This window comes from Plecotus auritus, assembly GCF_963455305.1.
Source record: "Plecotus auritus genome assembly, chromosome: 3".
Taxonomy (NCBI): domain Eukaryota; kingdom Metazoa; phylum Chordata; class Mammalia; order Chiroptera; family Vespertilionidae; genus Plecotus; species Plecotus auritus.
Genome location: NC_137772.1, coordinates 212,254,185 through 212,271,896, shown reverse-complemented (window position 1 = coordinate 212,271,896; position 17,712 = coordinate 212,254,185). Strand labels below are relative to the sequence as shown.

General features: G+C 39.3%; 1 protein-coding gene across 3 annotated transcripts in view; it reads right to left on the bottom strand.

Moving 5' to 3' along the window:
• MYBPC1 (myosin binding protein C1) overlaps positions 1-11,254 on the bottom strand; it is a gene marked incomplete at its 3' end in the record, with an annotated part of 97,663 nt that extends 86,409 nt beyond the window's left edge. Inside the window, exon 1 of one of the 3 annotated variants that reach the window (XM_080660723.1) lies at positions 11,063-11,254. In XM_080660723.1, coding sequence (XP_080516849.1) covers positions 11,063-11,099 — 37 coding nt within the window. In that variant the 5' untranslated portion in view covers positions 11,100-11,254. The remainder of the gene's footprint in view (positions 1-11,062) is intronic. The other 2 variants (XM_080660722.1, XM_080660724.1) reach the window with 2 other exon arrangements.
• Between the last annotated feature and the right edge of the window lie 6,458 nt (positions 11,255-17,712).

Genomic DNA, 17,712 nt, shown 5'->3' with positions numbered 1-17,712 from the left:
CAGAGAGGAAGGAGCCGAGAATGCAGGGCCACACAATTCCACCTCAGGCCGTGGGTTGTGTTGTTGCTGAGGCACTGTCAGCCCCTAATCTGGTTTACTGCACACTTGTGTTTGCATTCCACACCCTGTAGGACAGCAACTTTGCAGAGTGCCCTCTCGCACTCTGGGACCCCTTGGGGGATGTCAAGGAGCCAGTTTCTGCCAGATCCCCACAGGCCAGGCCGAGGGATCTCACCTGCCAGAGGGACCCTGCTCACTCCGAAGGTGCCTTTGGAGCCATGGAGCCACCCACGTGCAACTGGCTGGGAAGGGACCATGGGAGGTTGGCTCCAGGGCGTGTCCGGCCCTTCTCGCCCAGTCCCACCCTGCCAGCCACCTTCTAATTAATTTCCTTTTAATGTGCATGAATCCGTGCACCACGTCACTAGTTATAAATGATATAAAAGTGGACCTGCGACCAAAAAGTTTAAGAAATGTTTAGAATTTATTGCCAATCTTGTTAAAAAATATTTTATAGCCGAAACCGGTTTGGCTCAGTGGATAGAGCGTCGGCTTGCGGACTGAAGGGTCCCGGGTCCGATTCCGGTCAAGGGCATGTACCTTGGTTGCGGGCACATCCCCAGTGGGAGGTGTGCAGGAGGCAGCTGATCGATGTTTCTCTCTCATCGATGTTTCTAGCTCTCTATCCCTCTCCCTTCCTCTCTGTAAAATATCAATAAAATATATTTAAAAAAATATATTTTATATGTGTGCTTTTCTTTTTTTTTTTAAATAAACATGTCATATGGCTCATTTAGGAATAATCTGCAGCCTTGATTAATAAAACAAATAAAGCAGTCAAAGTCATAAATTGATTTGGGGGTAATAGCCATTTTCCTAGTACAATAATAGAGACAAAAGGTCAATGTTGTCTAGTACCACCTCTCCTCAGAACTCAGCTATCTAGCAACCTCACTTACTCAGACAACAGCTGCTGAGCAGCAAATTAAAAGGGTCTCCCAAGGGCAAAATGGATTTGTCTCAAGCTCCTCAAGCCCCTCAAGCTCTGAGCACTAAGAGCTCAAGTGCTTTACTGACAAGAGAAGCCCCTGACCCAGGTCCTCAGTTGGTCTAAGAACTGGGAGGGAGCAGGGTGAGGCAGGCCAGGTGCCCAGGGACTAACTTTTAAGGGGGCACTCACTCACAGGCACTGACACTGCTCTTGCACAACCCTGAGAGTGAGTGCCTCCTTAAATGTGATGTGTTAGGTACCCTGCAGACACTCCTTAGTGAGGCCCTACTCAACCAGATCAGTGACCTAGTCTGGGGTCCAGAGCAAACAACTAAGGGAAGACAAGGGCAGCTTCACATACTGACTGACAAAAGTAATGAAAGAAGACAGCAGCCTCCCAGAAAGGGATGAGACAGGAAAACTATGAAAAATTAGACACAAATTCTAAATACAAATAACATGAGCCCATTTAATACAAAAGCAAATAATTTGGGCTCTCCGGATTTCAGGTGGTACAATAACATACCTATAATTTATGACAATGTTAAATTATATCCATTGAATACCCTTTGTTTTTAAGAGCAAAGAGTAATTGCCCTGGCTGGTGTAACTCAGTGGTTATAGCATCAGCCGGAGCACTGAAGGATCATGGGTTTGATTTCCGGATGGCAGGTTCGATCACCAGCAATGTGTCTCTCTCACATCGATGTCTCTCTCTCTCTCTCCCTTGCTCTTTCCCTCCCTTCCACTCTCCCTAAAAAGCAATGGGAAAAGTATCCTCAGGTGAGGATAAAAAGAAAACAAAAAAGGTGAGGAGCAATATATTACATTTTAGGCTTGTCTCTATCCAAATTGTTTGAAATAATAAGATTCAAGAATAAAAAACCGGTAGCTACCCAGAGAATCCAGCTATTCAGAATGATTTGATCAATTTAATCCGTATTCATTTACTGTGCCTATGTATTGCCAAAGACGATGTTCTAAGGTTCTGAATAGATTAACTTAATTGTGCATCAAGTATGTAAAATTTCAGTGGCTCATTATTCAGTTTGATGGAAGTTCACTGAATCCACAGGATTTATTTTCCCCCTCTCCTAGTCAGCTTCTTCTTAAGTCTTTCTAATTAGGAATGTTTCAACTCAAGATGTCATTCTACACAGGAAGAGGATTAAAATGTGGTTAGTATTACATTGCAACAAATAGCTTCCCACTATAAACATGGGGCTGGGTGAAAATAAGACCTTCTGCTAAGATCTGATGACTTGTCTCTTTATCCCTGTTCTTACATGCTTTAAAGTAAGAATCGAATGGGGGCTGAATGGCATAGTGGTGTGGGGGAACCTTTACTCAAATTGAAGAAGTTTAAAAACTCTGCACAGGTCCAAAGAAAATTATTACAAAAGTGATTTGAATTGTTAACAATTTCCTCGTTTAGTCCCTTCTTATGCCTTTCCCGGGGGTCTGTTCCTCGGCTGACCATCACCACAACCATATCGCTCTTAGGAGGTTATAGGTTATCAGATAATTCCTTAAAGACCTTGCCCAAGGCGTACTGGGTCTCACACTGGGTAACTTTTTAAAAATAGAGGAAGAACAGTGCCAATGCCAGGTGGGGTCATAAAAATAAAATTCCACAGCAGTAAACACCGCAGCACTCAATCAATCACCCACCACATCCATATGTGATCAAGGAGCGTTCTTTATGTGGTTATCACAGACATAGTCAGACCCCACCTGCAAAAAGCACCCCTGGTGGAGAGAGAAATCTTAATGTCCAACAAACCCAGATATAGTGGCAGATCTAGTTACATGGTCAACTGTCCAGGGTGACTGCTTTACCTCCGTGGGAAAGGCCATACCCCACAATAATGTCACCTTCTAACAACTGGAGACCCCCAGCTGGACATGACACATTTCATGTAACACAACAGAGGTTCTGGGAGTACAGAACTCTTATTTGATGCCTGGGTAAAAGCTAAGATGCTTCACCGAGTTAAAAAAAACAAAAGCTTGCGATAGTGTCAATGATGGCTATGATAATAACAACAGTTCTTTGGTAATGTATTAGGGATATTAACACAAGGTAAGGAAGTGAAATATCCTCAAAATTTATATTAAACGTGGCATTTAACACCTTTAACAGACAAGATTTCTAAGTTTGCTGCTTCAGAAGGAAAATGCAGTTCTCATTATGTGCTAAGTCCTGTTCTGAGCTTTTTACCTGACCTAATTAATGCTTACAAAGACCCAATGAGTTAGGTACTATTACTATTCTCATCTACAGATGAGGTAACTAACTACTTGGTATGACTGTACTTTGAACTGTCTAGAATATTCTATTAATAAATAGTATAATTTTATATCACTATGTTTAATAATTAATATTATTTATTTAATATGCATTAGAAGAAAGCCAAATGCATACTATATGCAAAACAACTCTAAAGATATCTAACTTAAAAATGAGAAATTAAAATGTAGAATTATACACATAGACACATTTTTAGTTATAAGCAGAAAATTCTGTTTCAAGGTATATACAGTTTTATAGAAGGCAGAAACTGTTATCTAATACAAGCAAAAAAATTCCTAAGACATTTAAAAAAAGATTTGATGCTATTCAGAGGAAGAATTAGATAATTTTGGAGAAAAAACTTTTTAGCCCAGGTTCTTGTAAATGTCTAATGTACAGACAAAAAATTAATAAGACCAAATGATAAAATCTAACATTTGACATATTATTAGACGTAATTTTATTAAATATGATTTTATTGATTTATAGAGAGGGAAGGGAGAGGGAGAGATAGAAACACTGATGATCATAAACCTCCTGCACACTTCCTACTGGGGACTGAACCTGTAACCTGGGCATGTGCCCTGACTGGGAATCAAACCGGCAACCTTTTGGTGCATGGGGCGATGCTCAATCAACTGAGCCACAGCGGCCAGGCATCTTAGACATAATTTTAGATGTTGTAGGCCCATAAAATAGATTCCTAAGAGAGTATAAAAGGGCAAAAGTCTTATCAAAGTGGGTTTCAGACTTGAAAGACATAATGAAAGTCATACTGCAGGTCGTTTTTGGGGAACTCATTTTTTATTTTTTTAATATATTTTTATTGATTTCAGAGAGGAAGGGAAAGGGAGAAGGAGATAAAAACATCCATGATGAGAGAGAATCATCAATTGGCTGCCTCCTGCCCACCCCACACTAGGAACTGAGTCCTCAACCCGGCCATGTGCCCTGGCCGGGAATCAAACGTGACCTCCTGGTTCCTAAGTCAATGCTCAATCACTGATTGATGCCGGCCGGGCATTTGTGATCTCATTTTAGAGAGAGAAATAAGCATGTGAATAAATGATCCTAGTCTTTCTCTTTGCCAAATCAACTTCACACCCCAATCTGATAGAATCCATATAAAATCTGATGGAAATGTGTATAAAAACACGGGAATAACCTGCCCCATGAATGGGAACATCCTGAAATGTTGTTTGTTGTGTGTTTTTGTGGCTGTCCAAAATGAATGCACTTTTTGTAAATTATACCTGGGCCTATCCATGCAAAAGAGACGTGGTTCCATTTTTAGTTATAAGCAGAAAATATCACTACTGATATTTTGAGGCTGTCCTTGTAAGAAGCCCTGTTTGTGCTGGTGATAAGACAATTTGCATACACATAGGAAATTAAATGATAAAGTTGCTTTTTCAGTTTCGCATGCCTTAAATATTATGCTTTCAACTGTTAGGAAACTGCTCTTGCACAAACAATAGCTCCTTCATGGTGACCCTCACTCAGAACACTATAATCCAGTAACTACGATTCTGCGTATTTGAGTTTCCCTAGGACACAACACACTGAACCAACCAAGGACTCCTGCAGAAAAGAAATCGGGTCCCATCGCAAATGGGCGTAAAGTAAAAGCAAAGAAAGAAGACATGGCCATCTCCCCTCGGCTACACGTGGAGTGAAACGTTTTCTGCTTCTTTGTTATTGCTAGAGCTTTAATCCTGTTCTTTATTATCTAACACACCCAAGCATGTCTAGGGATGAGGTCTAGAATTACTCCAGAAGACACAGGCTGCCAAGAGTATTTTGTGTCTCTTAATATAGGTTTCATAGACTAATTAAGGGAGAGTGCAGACAAAAATAGCAATTATTAACAATAATAAAAATTCTTCTCTGTGTTTATCAAGAGCCTACAAATAAATTTTAAATTTAAAAAAACACAAGAAATTTAAGCAAAAATAACAAAAAAGCGTTCTAGGGCTATAAAAACAATATCACTTATTTCCTTTCATAGCAGCCTCTTCCCTCAACTCTCTGAAATTTAAAAAAGCATCTATTTGTTTACAGCAGTATTGCAAAAACATCATTTTATATTCACTCAAGTTTTAAATGACCATTTATTTTTGTGCCCTGTTGTGTTTTGGGTTTTTTTTGTGTGTGTGTGTGTTTTGTTTTGTTCTTTTAGAGACCTCAGTCTGGGTAATATATTCCAATATTCATGTCAGATTCAGGGACTTGGCAATTGGTATAAATAAGAAAACTCTGCCCTTGCTGGTTTGGCTCAGTGGATAGAGCGTCAACCTGCGAACTGAAAGGTCCCAGGTTCGATTCCGGTCAAGGGCACATGCTCAGGTTGTGGGCTCAATCCCCAGTGAGGGACTTGCAGGAGGCAGCCGATCCATGAATCTCTGCCATCGTGGATGTTTCTATCTCTCTCTCCTTCCTTCCTCTCTGAAATCAATAAAAAAATATTAAAAACAAAAAGAAAACTCAGTGAATTGTGTGTCCAGAGGAGTCTAAAATAAAATGTTTCACCGGTTTGGCACAGTGGATAGAGCTTCAGCTCGTGGACTGAAGCGTACCGGGTTCGATTCCGGTCAAGGGCACATACCTCAGTAGCAGGCTTTATCCCGGCCCCGGTAGGGGAACAAGGCAACCAATCGATGTTTCTCTCTCACATCGATGTCTTTCTCTCTCTGTCTCTCGCCCTCCCTTCCACTCTCTCTAAAAATTAATGGAAGAATATCCTCGGGTGAAAATTAACAACAAAAAAAAATAATAAAAACAAAATTTAAAAAATGTTTCATGGACAAAATAAAATGAGCCATGGAGAGAACCAAAGATTGTAAGTACCACACTTTTCCCTTTCTCTTGGGTCCCTCATACCCACCAGAGGCCCGAGGGCTTAACCCCGATCTCTGTTCATTTCAGGAACTTTCTTACCCCAACTTTGCTGCGGTTTGAAAGGTCTGGGGAGACTTCTTCTGACTTACTGGATGAGAAGCAAGGATACAATTTGTTTTCCCAAGTTTTTTTAAAGTGATATATTTAGGGCGCTTGAGAGGAAAGAATTGGCCAGTCCTTTATTTATCTTCCTAACAGGTGCAATCCGCACAGTCATAAAATCAGGCTACTGAAAAAGAATGATTTTGCCAAGTATTAAGTCTCTCTCATGTGCATTTGCCCCAGAGTATTCCTTCTGAAAACAGATAGCTCAAACCTACACATACCTCTCCAGTACAGCATGGCAATGTTTTTTCAGGGGGAAACATATTGTAGCATTCATTCATTCATACAACTTCTTTATTCCTCTTCCAAATCTTTCACTTGGCCTAAATAAACCATTGGAAGTAGAAGAATAGTTGCCCTTGATTAAATACCTCTTCCCCCGTTCTTTCCCTTACTTCCTGCAAATGAACTTTTTCCCAATTTGAAGGAAAGGTAATATTTTATATATAAGATGAGGGTATTTTTTCCACTGCTTTTCAGAGAGTGAAAAGGAAGAAAGGAGGGAGAGAGAAACACAGAGGACAGAGAGAGACACACACACATCGATTGATTGCCTCTCACACTCACTCTGACCTAGGCTGGGGATCGAACCTGCAACCCAATGCATTGCCCTTGACCGGGAATCGAACCTGAGACACTTCACAGTGCACAGGCCAATGTTCTGTCCACTAAGCCCCACCAGCCAGGGAATGAAATGACTTTTCCGAAGATAAATTTGTTTTGGTGTTTGAAATAAGCCATCTGATCTCATGCAGGTAGATTTTCTGTCACCAGGCTGCCTTTTTCTGATGATGATTAAGCCTTGAGCCATGCTGAGAAATAGGCAAGAGGTAACGAATGCTGCTCTACATTGAGATAGTTTTGGGGCTTAGCAGAATTTTAAAATATGGTGAAATCTCTAGGGAACCAAGAAAGAAAGATATAGCAAACAAAAAAGTCTTATAGACTTAAAAAGAAAAAAAAGTTATTCTCCATTACCATGTCCCCACCTATTTCTACTGAAAAGGACTAAGATAGATTAGCTAGATAGATATTGCATGATGATATAGCGAAAGAATCTAGCAACAACGCCATCCTTTGATTCTCAGAGTTATCAGTATGATAACCTTAACATTATGGTCATCAACGGAGTGATGTTCTTCTGTATGTTTGAGTTTTCAAGAAGAGATCTCACATGGCTGATGAAGGAATGACAGGGACTCCACCAAGGTTTCTTGAATGTTACACAAGCACCATAACAAGAGCTTTGCCTTTTTCCTTTATGTACTTATGTTAAGTACACAAAATATAAAAGGGCTTGATAGGTCATGTAACAAAAAGAGAAATTTCTGTTGAAGCCTCAATTTGGTGCTTTAGAAGAGCGTTTTTCTAGTAACTTTAGATTGTGACAATAAACAGTTGTCTAAGTATGGTAGGGATTCGCTTTATGGTTTTAATTATCGCAAACTACAGAGATACCATTCTGAGGAATCATTTGGTGGGGGCGGGGGCGCGGTTAAGAGCCATTTGTAGCATTTTAAAACTATTAGAGAGTCTACCACAGAAGAAAGGCTTTTGGAATTTTCTAATTTCATGTTGATAAAATTACTTTTTGACAGGAAAAAAGAGAAGTTTCCAGAGAACGGTCATTTTTTTTTTTTTTTAAATCAACCCCAGGGCAATTAGTGACGGCTTTTAAAATAGAGGCCATATTGAATATATCTCTCAAGTTCCAGCAACTGACTCCTAGTAACTGCTCAATTAATGGTTGATACATGAATAAATGTATGTAAAGCATTCCCACAAATCTCGAGATTTTTTTTTCACATCCTCTCTCACCATTAGAATAGGATAACTTAAAATTACTAGGCTCCGGGTTCTGCATGAATCCAAACCATAAGATCTAGAACTGGTGGTACAAATAATCCAGTTCTCCACAGAATAAATACACAATTTATAGTGGTAGAGAGAAGGAATAGGAAGTGGCTGCTCCTTAAAAATAATACTGTCTTCCTCCAAAAGGGGTTAGTGAGTCATCCAGAATATTTTCAAGGGTCTAAACAAGGCCCATTAACTAATCACTTCCATCAGGGTTCCTTCTTGAGGCCCAAAGTTACACCTGTACTTCTTCCTCCTCCTTAAAAGATCCAGCTCTCCCAAGACCCAACGTGAAGTTCCCAGAATTGGCCACTGAAGGTTGGGAGGCAGTTGAGAGATACATCATTTGCAGCTTCAGGTGCTGAAAACTCAGTCTCTTCCAAAGAGTTGCCAGGTCCTCTTGGATCCTAGGAGGGCCAAACAGCCCTTGTATTTGATCAAGAGTGACAGCAAGTGGTCATGTCCTTCCTGGGCATGGCTGTCTGGGCTGGGGAAGAGGTAATAAGACCTGCAGGGGCTGGAGGAACCTGTCTCTTGGGTAGTTTGAAATGACTCTGAAAAATTGGTTTGGAGGCAAGTTTTATTCTTGAGGCTATCTTTCAGAGGAATGTTTACATGGAATAAAATGAACCCCGGTAAAAATGAAATCAGTTAGGAAAAGGTACAAGAACCAGAATAGTTCCTGAACTGACATAGTCCTAACTCTTCTGATGGAAACAATATTAAAATGCACGCATTTCACCAGGAAAACTCTTCAAGATGCAGTTTCTTTAAGAATCAGTTCTAGACTGACGGATGTCAGAGGAGAAGGGGGTTGGAAGGGTCTGGATAAAAGAAGGTGAAGAGATTAGCCAAAGAACATATATGCACAGCCCATGGACATAGTCAAGTGTGGTGAAGGTCAGGGGAGGGGTGAGGCGGGAGCTGGGTGGAAGTAGGCCAAGAGGGGAAAAATGGGGAGCATCTGTAATAGTGTCAATAATAAAAAAATATATTAATGCAAAAAAAAAAAAAGAATCAGTCCCGCTGGTAATGATACAAATGCAAAAAATCCCTGTAATTCCTGAAAAGATTTTAAATATATCAGTAACCCTTTCTTTATCTCTACTCCCTGTCACCTAAATTTAAACTAACCAAAGAATCTATGCGTATAAAATTACTGTTCTGGGTCGGGGACTCCTACACAGAATATTAACAGTACTTTTATAGCAAAAGAAGATCATGAGGACTTTGGTATCTGTGTTACTTTAGTAAAAATATACATTTTTGGGTGGTGAGGAGCTGAAGTTAAAGATATAGTTTCCTCTTTGTAGATCTAAAATTTCATTTTCTCTAAAAGTAGAATGGATCAGTTTGAGTTGTCAGACAAAAGTTTAGCAAACAGAATAATTTAATTAGCTTTATATGCTCCATAGCCTGTCATCTTTTTTTTTTTTTCTTTAGTAGTTTCTCAGCCATTTTCAAGTGGGTTTCATGCAAATTCACCCACTAAGTGTGGGTTAGTTAAAACAATATTCTGTCCTCAGTCAGGAAACATAGAATGCATTTCATCCACATAAGCCTTGAAGAGGCTAGTCAAGTGACAGATCAAATAAAAAGGACACTTAATACGCATGTAAATCATTTGCATTACAAATAAGACACTTTAGTAGGGGTTGGACTCCCTGCCCGATAGTCAGGATTAAGTTCCCATATTAATGCATGCATTTGGTGTGGTTATTTCGGGTGGAAGACTTCATCCATCAATGCTCCACCAGCAAGTAAAGCCAACCTGTAAGCTGATCACCACAGCCTGTCAACACTGGTTACTTAATTACATAAAGAAAATATATTTCAAAGACTTTTGATAATTTGGTTCAATGTCTAGCATCTTTTTCAATGTTCTTCACAATAACGGTTAAAAGCAGTTTTAAGAATTAAAAATGAGAAAACTAAATGCTATATTTTGCTCTTTGCTAATCTTTTTTTCAGCTTTTATTTGCAAAAGTCAAAAATAAAAATTCAATGAGCACTAATGAAGGCTCATATGAATGATATAATATTTTATCAGATATTTCCATTAAAAACTAAACTAAATGTACTTGTGCCGTTAATTTGTGCTTTTCATTAAGTCATTTTAGTAATTTCTGATTCCAATTTATTTATGTTACTAATTAGTAGTTAATCTTGATTGCTTTATAGAAAGGAGAAGCATTTCTTCTAATGAAGTATAGTTTCATATTTTCAGTTTAATTATTTTTTAAAGGCCACATATTATGAAATTATCTACAATAAGACTCATTAAAAACACAACCCATCAGTGATATTCAAAGTTTGTCTCTTTTATGCAGGTGTTTGATTTTCTTCCCATGCAAGAATTTAATGAATGAAGCTCCAAATGCACTAAAAGCAAAAAATGCCTGCATCTGTCTTTTCTAAAAAGTTTGCCAGTTGATAAAAACAACCAATCTGGAAATAGTGTCACCAATTCTTTTTTGAAATCTTGATCAAATCTACTAACCATTTTTTTAAAAGTATACTCCAAGCTCCTCTCCACACACACACATTGCAAATACATGGTGAAAAATTTGTGATTCAACCTATGAAAATACACTTGAAAAATGCAACTGGCTCACCACAAGCAACTAACATCCTCAAGTTACATGTAAAGGATCTCTTGTCATTGAATGATAAAATCACAATTTGAAACTTTCAGTCACTATTACTTCACAAACTATCATTGTCAGATATTTTCAAATTGGTATACTCTTCCTATATCTTTCCTCTGATCTTTTTATTCTCAAGGGTCTTTTCCTGAAAGCACAGTGATTCTATTATTTTATAGTCTATTTAAGAAATTGGATTTGTTTAAAAATTAATACCAACATGTACACACTCTATTAAAAAGTACAACAAAAAGGTTTATGGATGAGTCTTACCCTCCTTCTTAGCAGGTTCTGGGACAGGTTCAGGCATGGCCGCAGTAAAATGTTATTCTCCAAAGAGTTTGCTCCCCTCCAGTAAGAGATAACAGAAACCCCACGAGCAGTCGAGAGATGGTGCAGGTCAGTGTGACAAGCAGTTGAGGAGAAATCCAGTGCTTTTGTACTGCCTCTGAACTTCAATCATGTGGCACCGCCCCTTCTTCAGCACAAGGATGCTGGAACTTGACAGCTACGAGGACCTTTCTCACATCTGTTGTCTGTACTCTGCTCTCTCGCCTATTGGAAGGAATCTCCTGTCCATCTCATGTGGCTGATGAGAACACCTCTACTTTCTAAATTCAGCTGCAGCCTCGTGCTCCTTTCTTACTCTCTCTCTCTTTTTTTTTTCTTCTGTCTAATGAAAGCCTGTCTCGACTCAGGAGTGCAAAAAGTTTGCCAGATGATAAAAAAAATTAATTAAATTAAAAATTAGAATATGTGAATCCAACATCTATCTTAATTTTTACTAAGGTTATAAAGAAAAAAAATCTCTGAATTAAGATGATAATTTTATGCTCCCATTAGATTTTTATTTTTGTCAGTTCTTAATTATTAGATTTAAATTTTTTCTTACTTATTTTTTGAGAGGAAGAAGAAGAAGAAGAAGAAGAAGAAGAAGAAGAAGAAGAAGAAGAAGAAAGAGAGAGAGAGAGAGAGACCAATTTTTTGTTCCACTTATTTATGCATTCATTGGTTGATTCTTATATGTGCCCTGACCAGGGATTGAACCCACAACTTTGGCGTATCAGGACAATGCTCTAACCAACTGAGCTACCCAGCCAGGGCCATTAATAATATATTGAAGTTAATTTGAATAGTCAAATTTCTATGTTGAATATCTTCTCCCATTTAATCCTCTAAGAATAACAAAGATTTCTATTAAGGAATACTTAGACTTTATATTTTCTCAAGAAACATATTTTTAAAACATTACCTGGCATATAAAAGAGTGAAGGAATGATACATGGTGCCACATGGATGAAGCTTGAGTACATGGTACCAACTGAAAGAAGGAAGACACAAAAGACCACCTACCATACAGTCCATTTATGTGAAATGCCCAGGGTGCTCAGAAAGTTGATTAGTGGTTGCCAGTAGCTGGGTGGAGGTGGAATTGGAAATGACTACTAATGGATCTGGAGATACTTTTAGGGATGATGAAAATGTTCTGGGATTAGATGGTGATGATGGTTGTACAACTTGGTGAATATATTAAAAACCACTGAATTGTACATTTCAAAATTTATGGGGGCCTGGCTGACCTGGCTTAGTGGTTGAGCGTAGACCTATGAACCAGGAGGTCACAGTTTGATTCCCAGTTGGGGCATATGCCCAGTAATATGCAGGAGGCAGCCAATCAATGATTCTCTCTCATCATTGATGTTTCTATCTCTCTTCCTCTCTGAAATCAAGAAAAACGTATTTAAAAATAATAAATAAGTAATAAAAATATATGGGGCAAAGTCAGACAGACCAGTAGCCATTGTTTTGTTTCAAGACAGCAGACAGACACAGTAATCTAACTTAAGATATTGGTAGACTATCAGATTTGGCCACTTTCTCTCAAAAGTCTCCTGGAACTTCATGGAGAACTATGAACTACCAAGTGATCAAACTAAAAAAGACACCTTACTTTCTTTATCCACATTCATGGCACCTCAGAGACCAGAACTAAAATTAGTTTATATATGAAAAGACTCCTTGAGTGCTCTATTGCCATGTGTTTTCAAGATCATTCTCAAGAGACTTTGATTGATTTGTAGGGAACCAGCCACTCTGTCTCATTTAATTTCCCTTGTGGCTGAGAGCGCAGCTGGTCAGACTTAGCTCTACCAAACTCTGTGCCAAGCTAACTTTTCATATAAGGATGGAAACTCAACTTAGAACTCAATAGCATCATGCTTTAGCTATGTGGGGGGCGGGGGAGGAGAGCAGACAGGAAGGTCAATGACCATTTTCTACAAAGAAAGCCTTTTCTCAACCACGTAGTGCCACTGATCCCATTGTTTTGCTTTTAAAATTATTTCCTTGCTCTTAGATGCCAAACATCAGCCAGAAAACAGCATATTTTGTAGTACAAAATTAGATGTGCCTTGAAAAGAACAAAACCAAAAATCCACCCGCCTCCCTGCTACCCCCGATTCTACCATGAGAGTATCAATACATGAAATAAACTAAAGAAGCTAGATTAGAATCTGAAGTCAGACCCTTGGGTTCTATTTCTGGACCATCATTGATCAGCTGAGTTACTCTAAGAAAGATAAGGGGCCTTTCTGGGACTCAGTTTCCTTTTGTGTAAATTGAGGGGCATATAAAAATGACCTTTGGCCCTAGCTGGTTTGGCTTAATGGATAGAGCATCAGCCTGCGGACTGAAGGGTCATGGGTTCGATTCTGGTCAAGGGCACATACTTCGGTTGCAGGCTTCCAGCCCTGGTCAGGGGTGTGGGAGGCAACCAGTTGATGTGTCTCTCTCACATCAGTGTTTCTCTGTCTCTCCCTCTCCTTTCTATTCTCTCTAAAAATCAATGGAAAAAATATCCTCAAGTGAGGGTAAAATAAATAAATAAATAAATAAAGCTTAAAAAAATTGACCTCTGTAGCCAATTGATGATTCTCTCTCATTATTGATGCCTTTATCTCTGTTTCTCTCTCTCTTCCTTTCTGAAATCAATAAAAATATATATTTTTAAATGACTCCTGAAGATCCTTCTAGATTTAACATAGTGATTCTATATGGGTAGGCCTAAAAAGGAATCATTTCTTCAGCATTCCCATAGCACTGAACACCACATATGAAATGGACATAAGGACTGAGTGTCACATTGCAGAAGCATGTTTATTATAGTCATGGGCAGATTTCATGCATGCCACAAAAGAGGTGCCATGCCATCACTGGCCCCTGCAGAAACTCTGTTGGGTTTTTAATACACTGATCATTTTACTGAAGTGAACAAGTGCCAGGAAATATTGAAACCCATGGAGAAAATATTTTATGGCCTAGGGAACTTTTTGCTAAAAACTGCCCTAGCCTATTTGGCTCAGTGGATAGAGCATTGGCCCAAGGACTGAAGGGTCCTGGGTTTGGTTCTGGTCAAGGGCATATACCTTGGTTGCAGGCTCAATCCCTGGTCCCAGTCTGGGCATGTGTGAGAGGCACCCAACCCATGTGTCTCTCTGTTTCTCCCCCTCTCTTCCACTCTCTCTAAGAATCAATGGAAAAATATCTTCGGCTGAGGATTAACAATAACAACAAAAAGGCAAAACCTAGTTGGAGGAATTGGAAGTATGAACAAATTCTAGGAAAATGATTGTAGAGTGTATTAGATGGGTAAAGTAAAATTTTTAATCAGGGTAATAAGTCGACATGAGTAATTTTTCAGGATTGTATTGTTTTAGGAGCATATAAACCCTATTTCAGATCTTATACATCCATCTAGAAGGTTGCAGACTCTTTATCTCCAACATGCCTCTCAGGGAGTGGGGAAAATGGTCAACAGGGCTCTTCTTTTTTTCCATTTTTAAATGCTTTATTGTCCCCCACCCCCCTTGGTGTTCTTTAGGATTAGAGTTGGCTGAATATTGCATGAACCCACAGAATAACAGTTAAATCAAGATAGAAGCCTTTCTTGATCACATAAAGGAAATCCAAAAGTAACTAGTCTAGTCATTATAGTGGGTCCACAGTGTCATCGGAAATCCACGTTCCTCCTTTCTGCTCTACCTACCGTCCTTCAGGTAACTTCATGGTCTAAAGTGGCTGCTCGTGCTCATGTCATTACATCTACATTCCAGGCAGCAGAAAAAAAGAAGACTCACTTTCTTCATTTTAAGGAACCTTCTTTGAAGTCCCACACACAACATCTAGTACATCCCACTGGCTAGAACTTGATCACATGGCCACAAAAGGACCTGGCAAATGTAGTCTTTTATTCTCAGTGGCAATGGGCTTCTGTTACCAAAGAGAATAAAGAGAATGGATGTTGGCTAGGCAAATACCAATTTCTAGCACATCTTTCAAAATAAAAACAATAATGTTCACTGCACCAAACAAAGAGTGCAGAGAAGTATAAATGTTAACCCTCACCCTCTCCTTAACCTTATCCTCACTCCAAGGTGTGAATTAGGGATCCAAACTTGGTCTAACTTTCCTCTGTATTCATATATACACATGCAAATATATGTTCATACATAGGAAGTTCTTCACTGATTTTTATCTACATTACTCTCTAACTTGCTTTTCCCATTTAACCTTTCATAGACAGACATCCTCCATGTTAATATGTACTAGTATATGTGTGCATGGGTGTGTGTGTGCATATAGCTGAATAATAATCCTTCATGGACTGGATGTACCATGGTGTGCCATGTATTCTCAATTACTTCTCTTTTGATAGACATTCAGGTTGTTTCCAGTGTTTTGCCACCACAAATAACATCATCCTATCTAATAAAAGAGTAATATGCAAATTGACCATCACTCCAAGACACAAGATGGCTGCCCCCAGTGGTCAAAGATGGCTGCCCCCATGTGAACACAAGATGGCCTCCACAAGATGGCCAGCAGGGGAGGGCAGTTGTGGGCAGTTAGGGGTGACCAGGCCAGCAGAGGAGGGCAGTTGGGGGAGACCAGGCCAGCAAGGGAGGGCAGTTGGGGGGGACCCAGGCATGCAGGGGAGGGAATTTGGGGGGGACCAGGCCTGCAGGGGAGGACAGTTTGGGGGGGACCAGGCCTGCAGGGGAGGGCAGTTGGGGGGACCAGGCAAGCAGGGAGGGCAGTTAGGGGTGACCGGGTCGGCAGAGGAGGGCAGTTGGGGGAGACCAGGTCAGCAGGGGAGGGCAGTTGGGGGGGACCAGGCCTGCAGGGTAGGGCAATTGGGGGGGGACCAGGCCTACAGGGGAGGGCAGTTGGGGTGAACGAGCCAGCACAGGAGGGCAGTTGGGGGAGATCAGGTCTGCAGGGGAGGGCAGTTGTGGACGATCAGGCCAGCAGGGAGGGAAGTTAGAGGTGACCGGGCCAGCAGAGGAGGGCAGTTAGGGGTGACCAGGCCAGCAGGGTAGGGCAGTTAGGGGCAATTGGGACAGCCAGGGAGCAGTTAGGCATCGACCAGGCTGGCAGAGGAGTGGTTAGGGGGTGATCAGGCTGGCAGGCAAGTGGTTGGGAGCCAGCAGTCCTGGATTGTGAGAGGGATGTCCAACCACCCGTTTAGGGCGGTCAGACGTCCCTCAAGGGGTCCCAGATTCAAGAGGGTGAAGGCTGGGCTGAGGGACACCCCCCCCCTCCCCATGCACAAATTTCATGCACCGGGCCTCTAGTAGACTATAAACTTATATACATACTTTTAAATTAGTCAGAGATTAAAAGTGAACTTGCTGGTGTAGAAGGAGTTTAAATCCTTATAGATTTTTGTTAGATTACTTTCCCAAAATGTTGCCTACTTAACAGGCCAATTGCCAATATACAAGATTGCCCATTTTCTCATACCCTGTATGTTTGTTTTTTTTAAGTTATCAACTTAATATGTTAGAAATGATTGCTCATTGTTAACCATTTTATTACCAAAGATTAAGCAACATATCATGTTTACTGGTGATTTCTATTTTTTCTGTTATTGCTTTTTTTCAAATACTTATTTTTTTTCTAGTGATATTAACTCTGTCTATAATATGTTTCAAATAATTTTCCCCTTTTTTTTGCCTTTTGATTTTATAATGCTTTTTTTGCCATAAATATTTTATTTATTCAAATCTGTCCTTTTCCTCTATAGCTTCTGGATTTTCTGTCTTACTTAAAAATGTCTTTCCACCCAGGGTTACTCAAATACTTGCATAATTATTTTTCAAATATTAATAAATATTTTTATTATGTGAATTAGGGATCCAAATTTGGTTATTCTCCCCTGCCCCAGCTTAACAGGGAGTCATGCTAGCACCATTCCACTGACTTGAAATGTAACCCAGGGTTTAAGTTCCCATATAAATTTGAATCTATTTATAGATGCAGTGTTCACATTTCACTCATCAGTGTGTTTATCTTCAGCCAATATCATACTATTTGGACTAATTAACTTTACATTATATTTTAATATCTAATGGGGCAAGTCCCCCTCTCTGGCCTAAATGTTCAAAATTTTCTTTGCAATTCTCCATTTATGTTATTCCTTGTAAACTTTAAATTCATTTTGTTAATTTCAGTAACCTACTTCCAACAGAAAGGATATTCTAATTAAAATTATATAAATTGTTATATATTAATTCATAGATGATTGTCATTTGATCATATTAATCCTTCTCATCTAGAAATATATTTTGTCTCTCAAGTCAGATATCGTTTTATAGTTATTAATAACACTTTATAATTTTCCCATTAAAATTCTATACCATTCATGTTAAATTTGTGCCTATGCATTCTATTTTTGTTACTATTTCAAGTGAAATTCTTTTCTCCATTTTTATTTCTTACTGGTTACTAAGAGTATAAAGAAAAGCAATAAAAGTTATTTTTATAATTATTTTGTATCCAGTGTTTATTAGTAATGATGACTGAATTTTATCAAATGCATTTTTATATATATTATTGTAATCATGTGCTTTTCTTCTTTGATT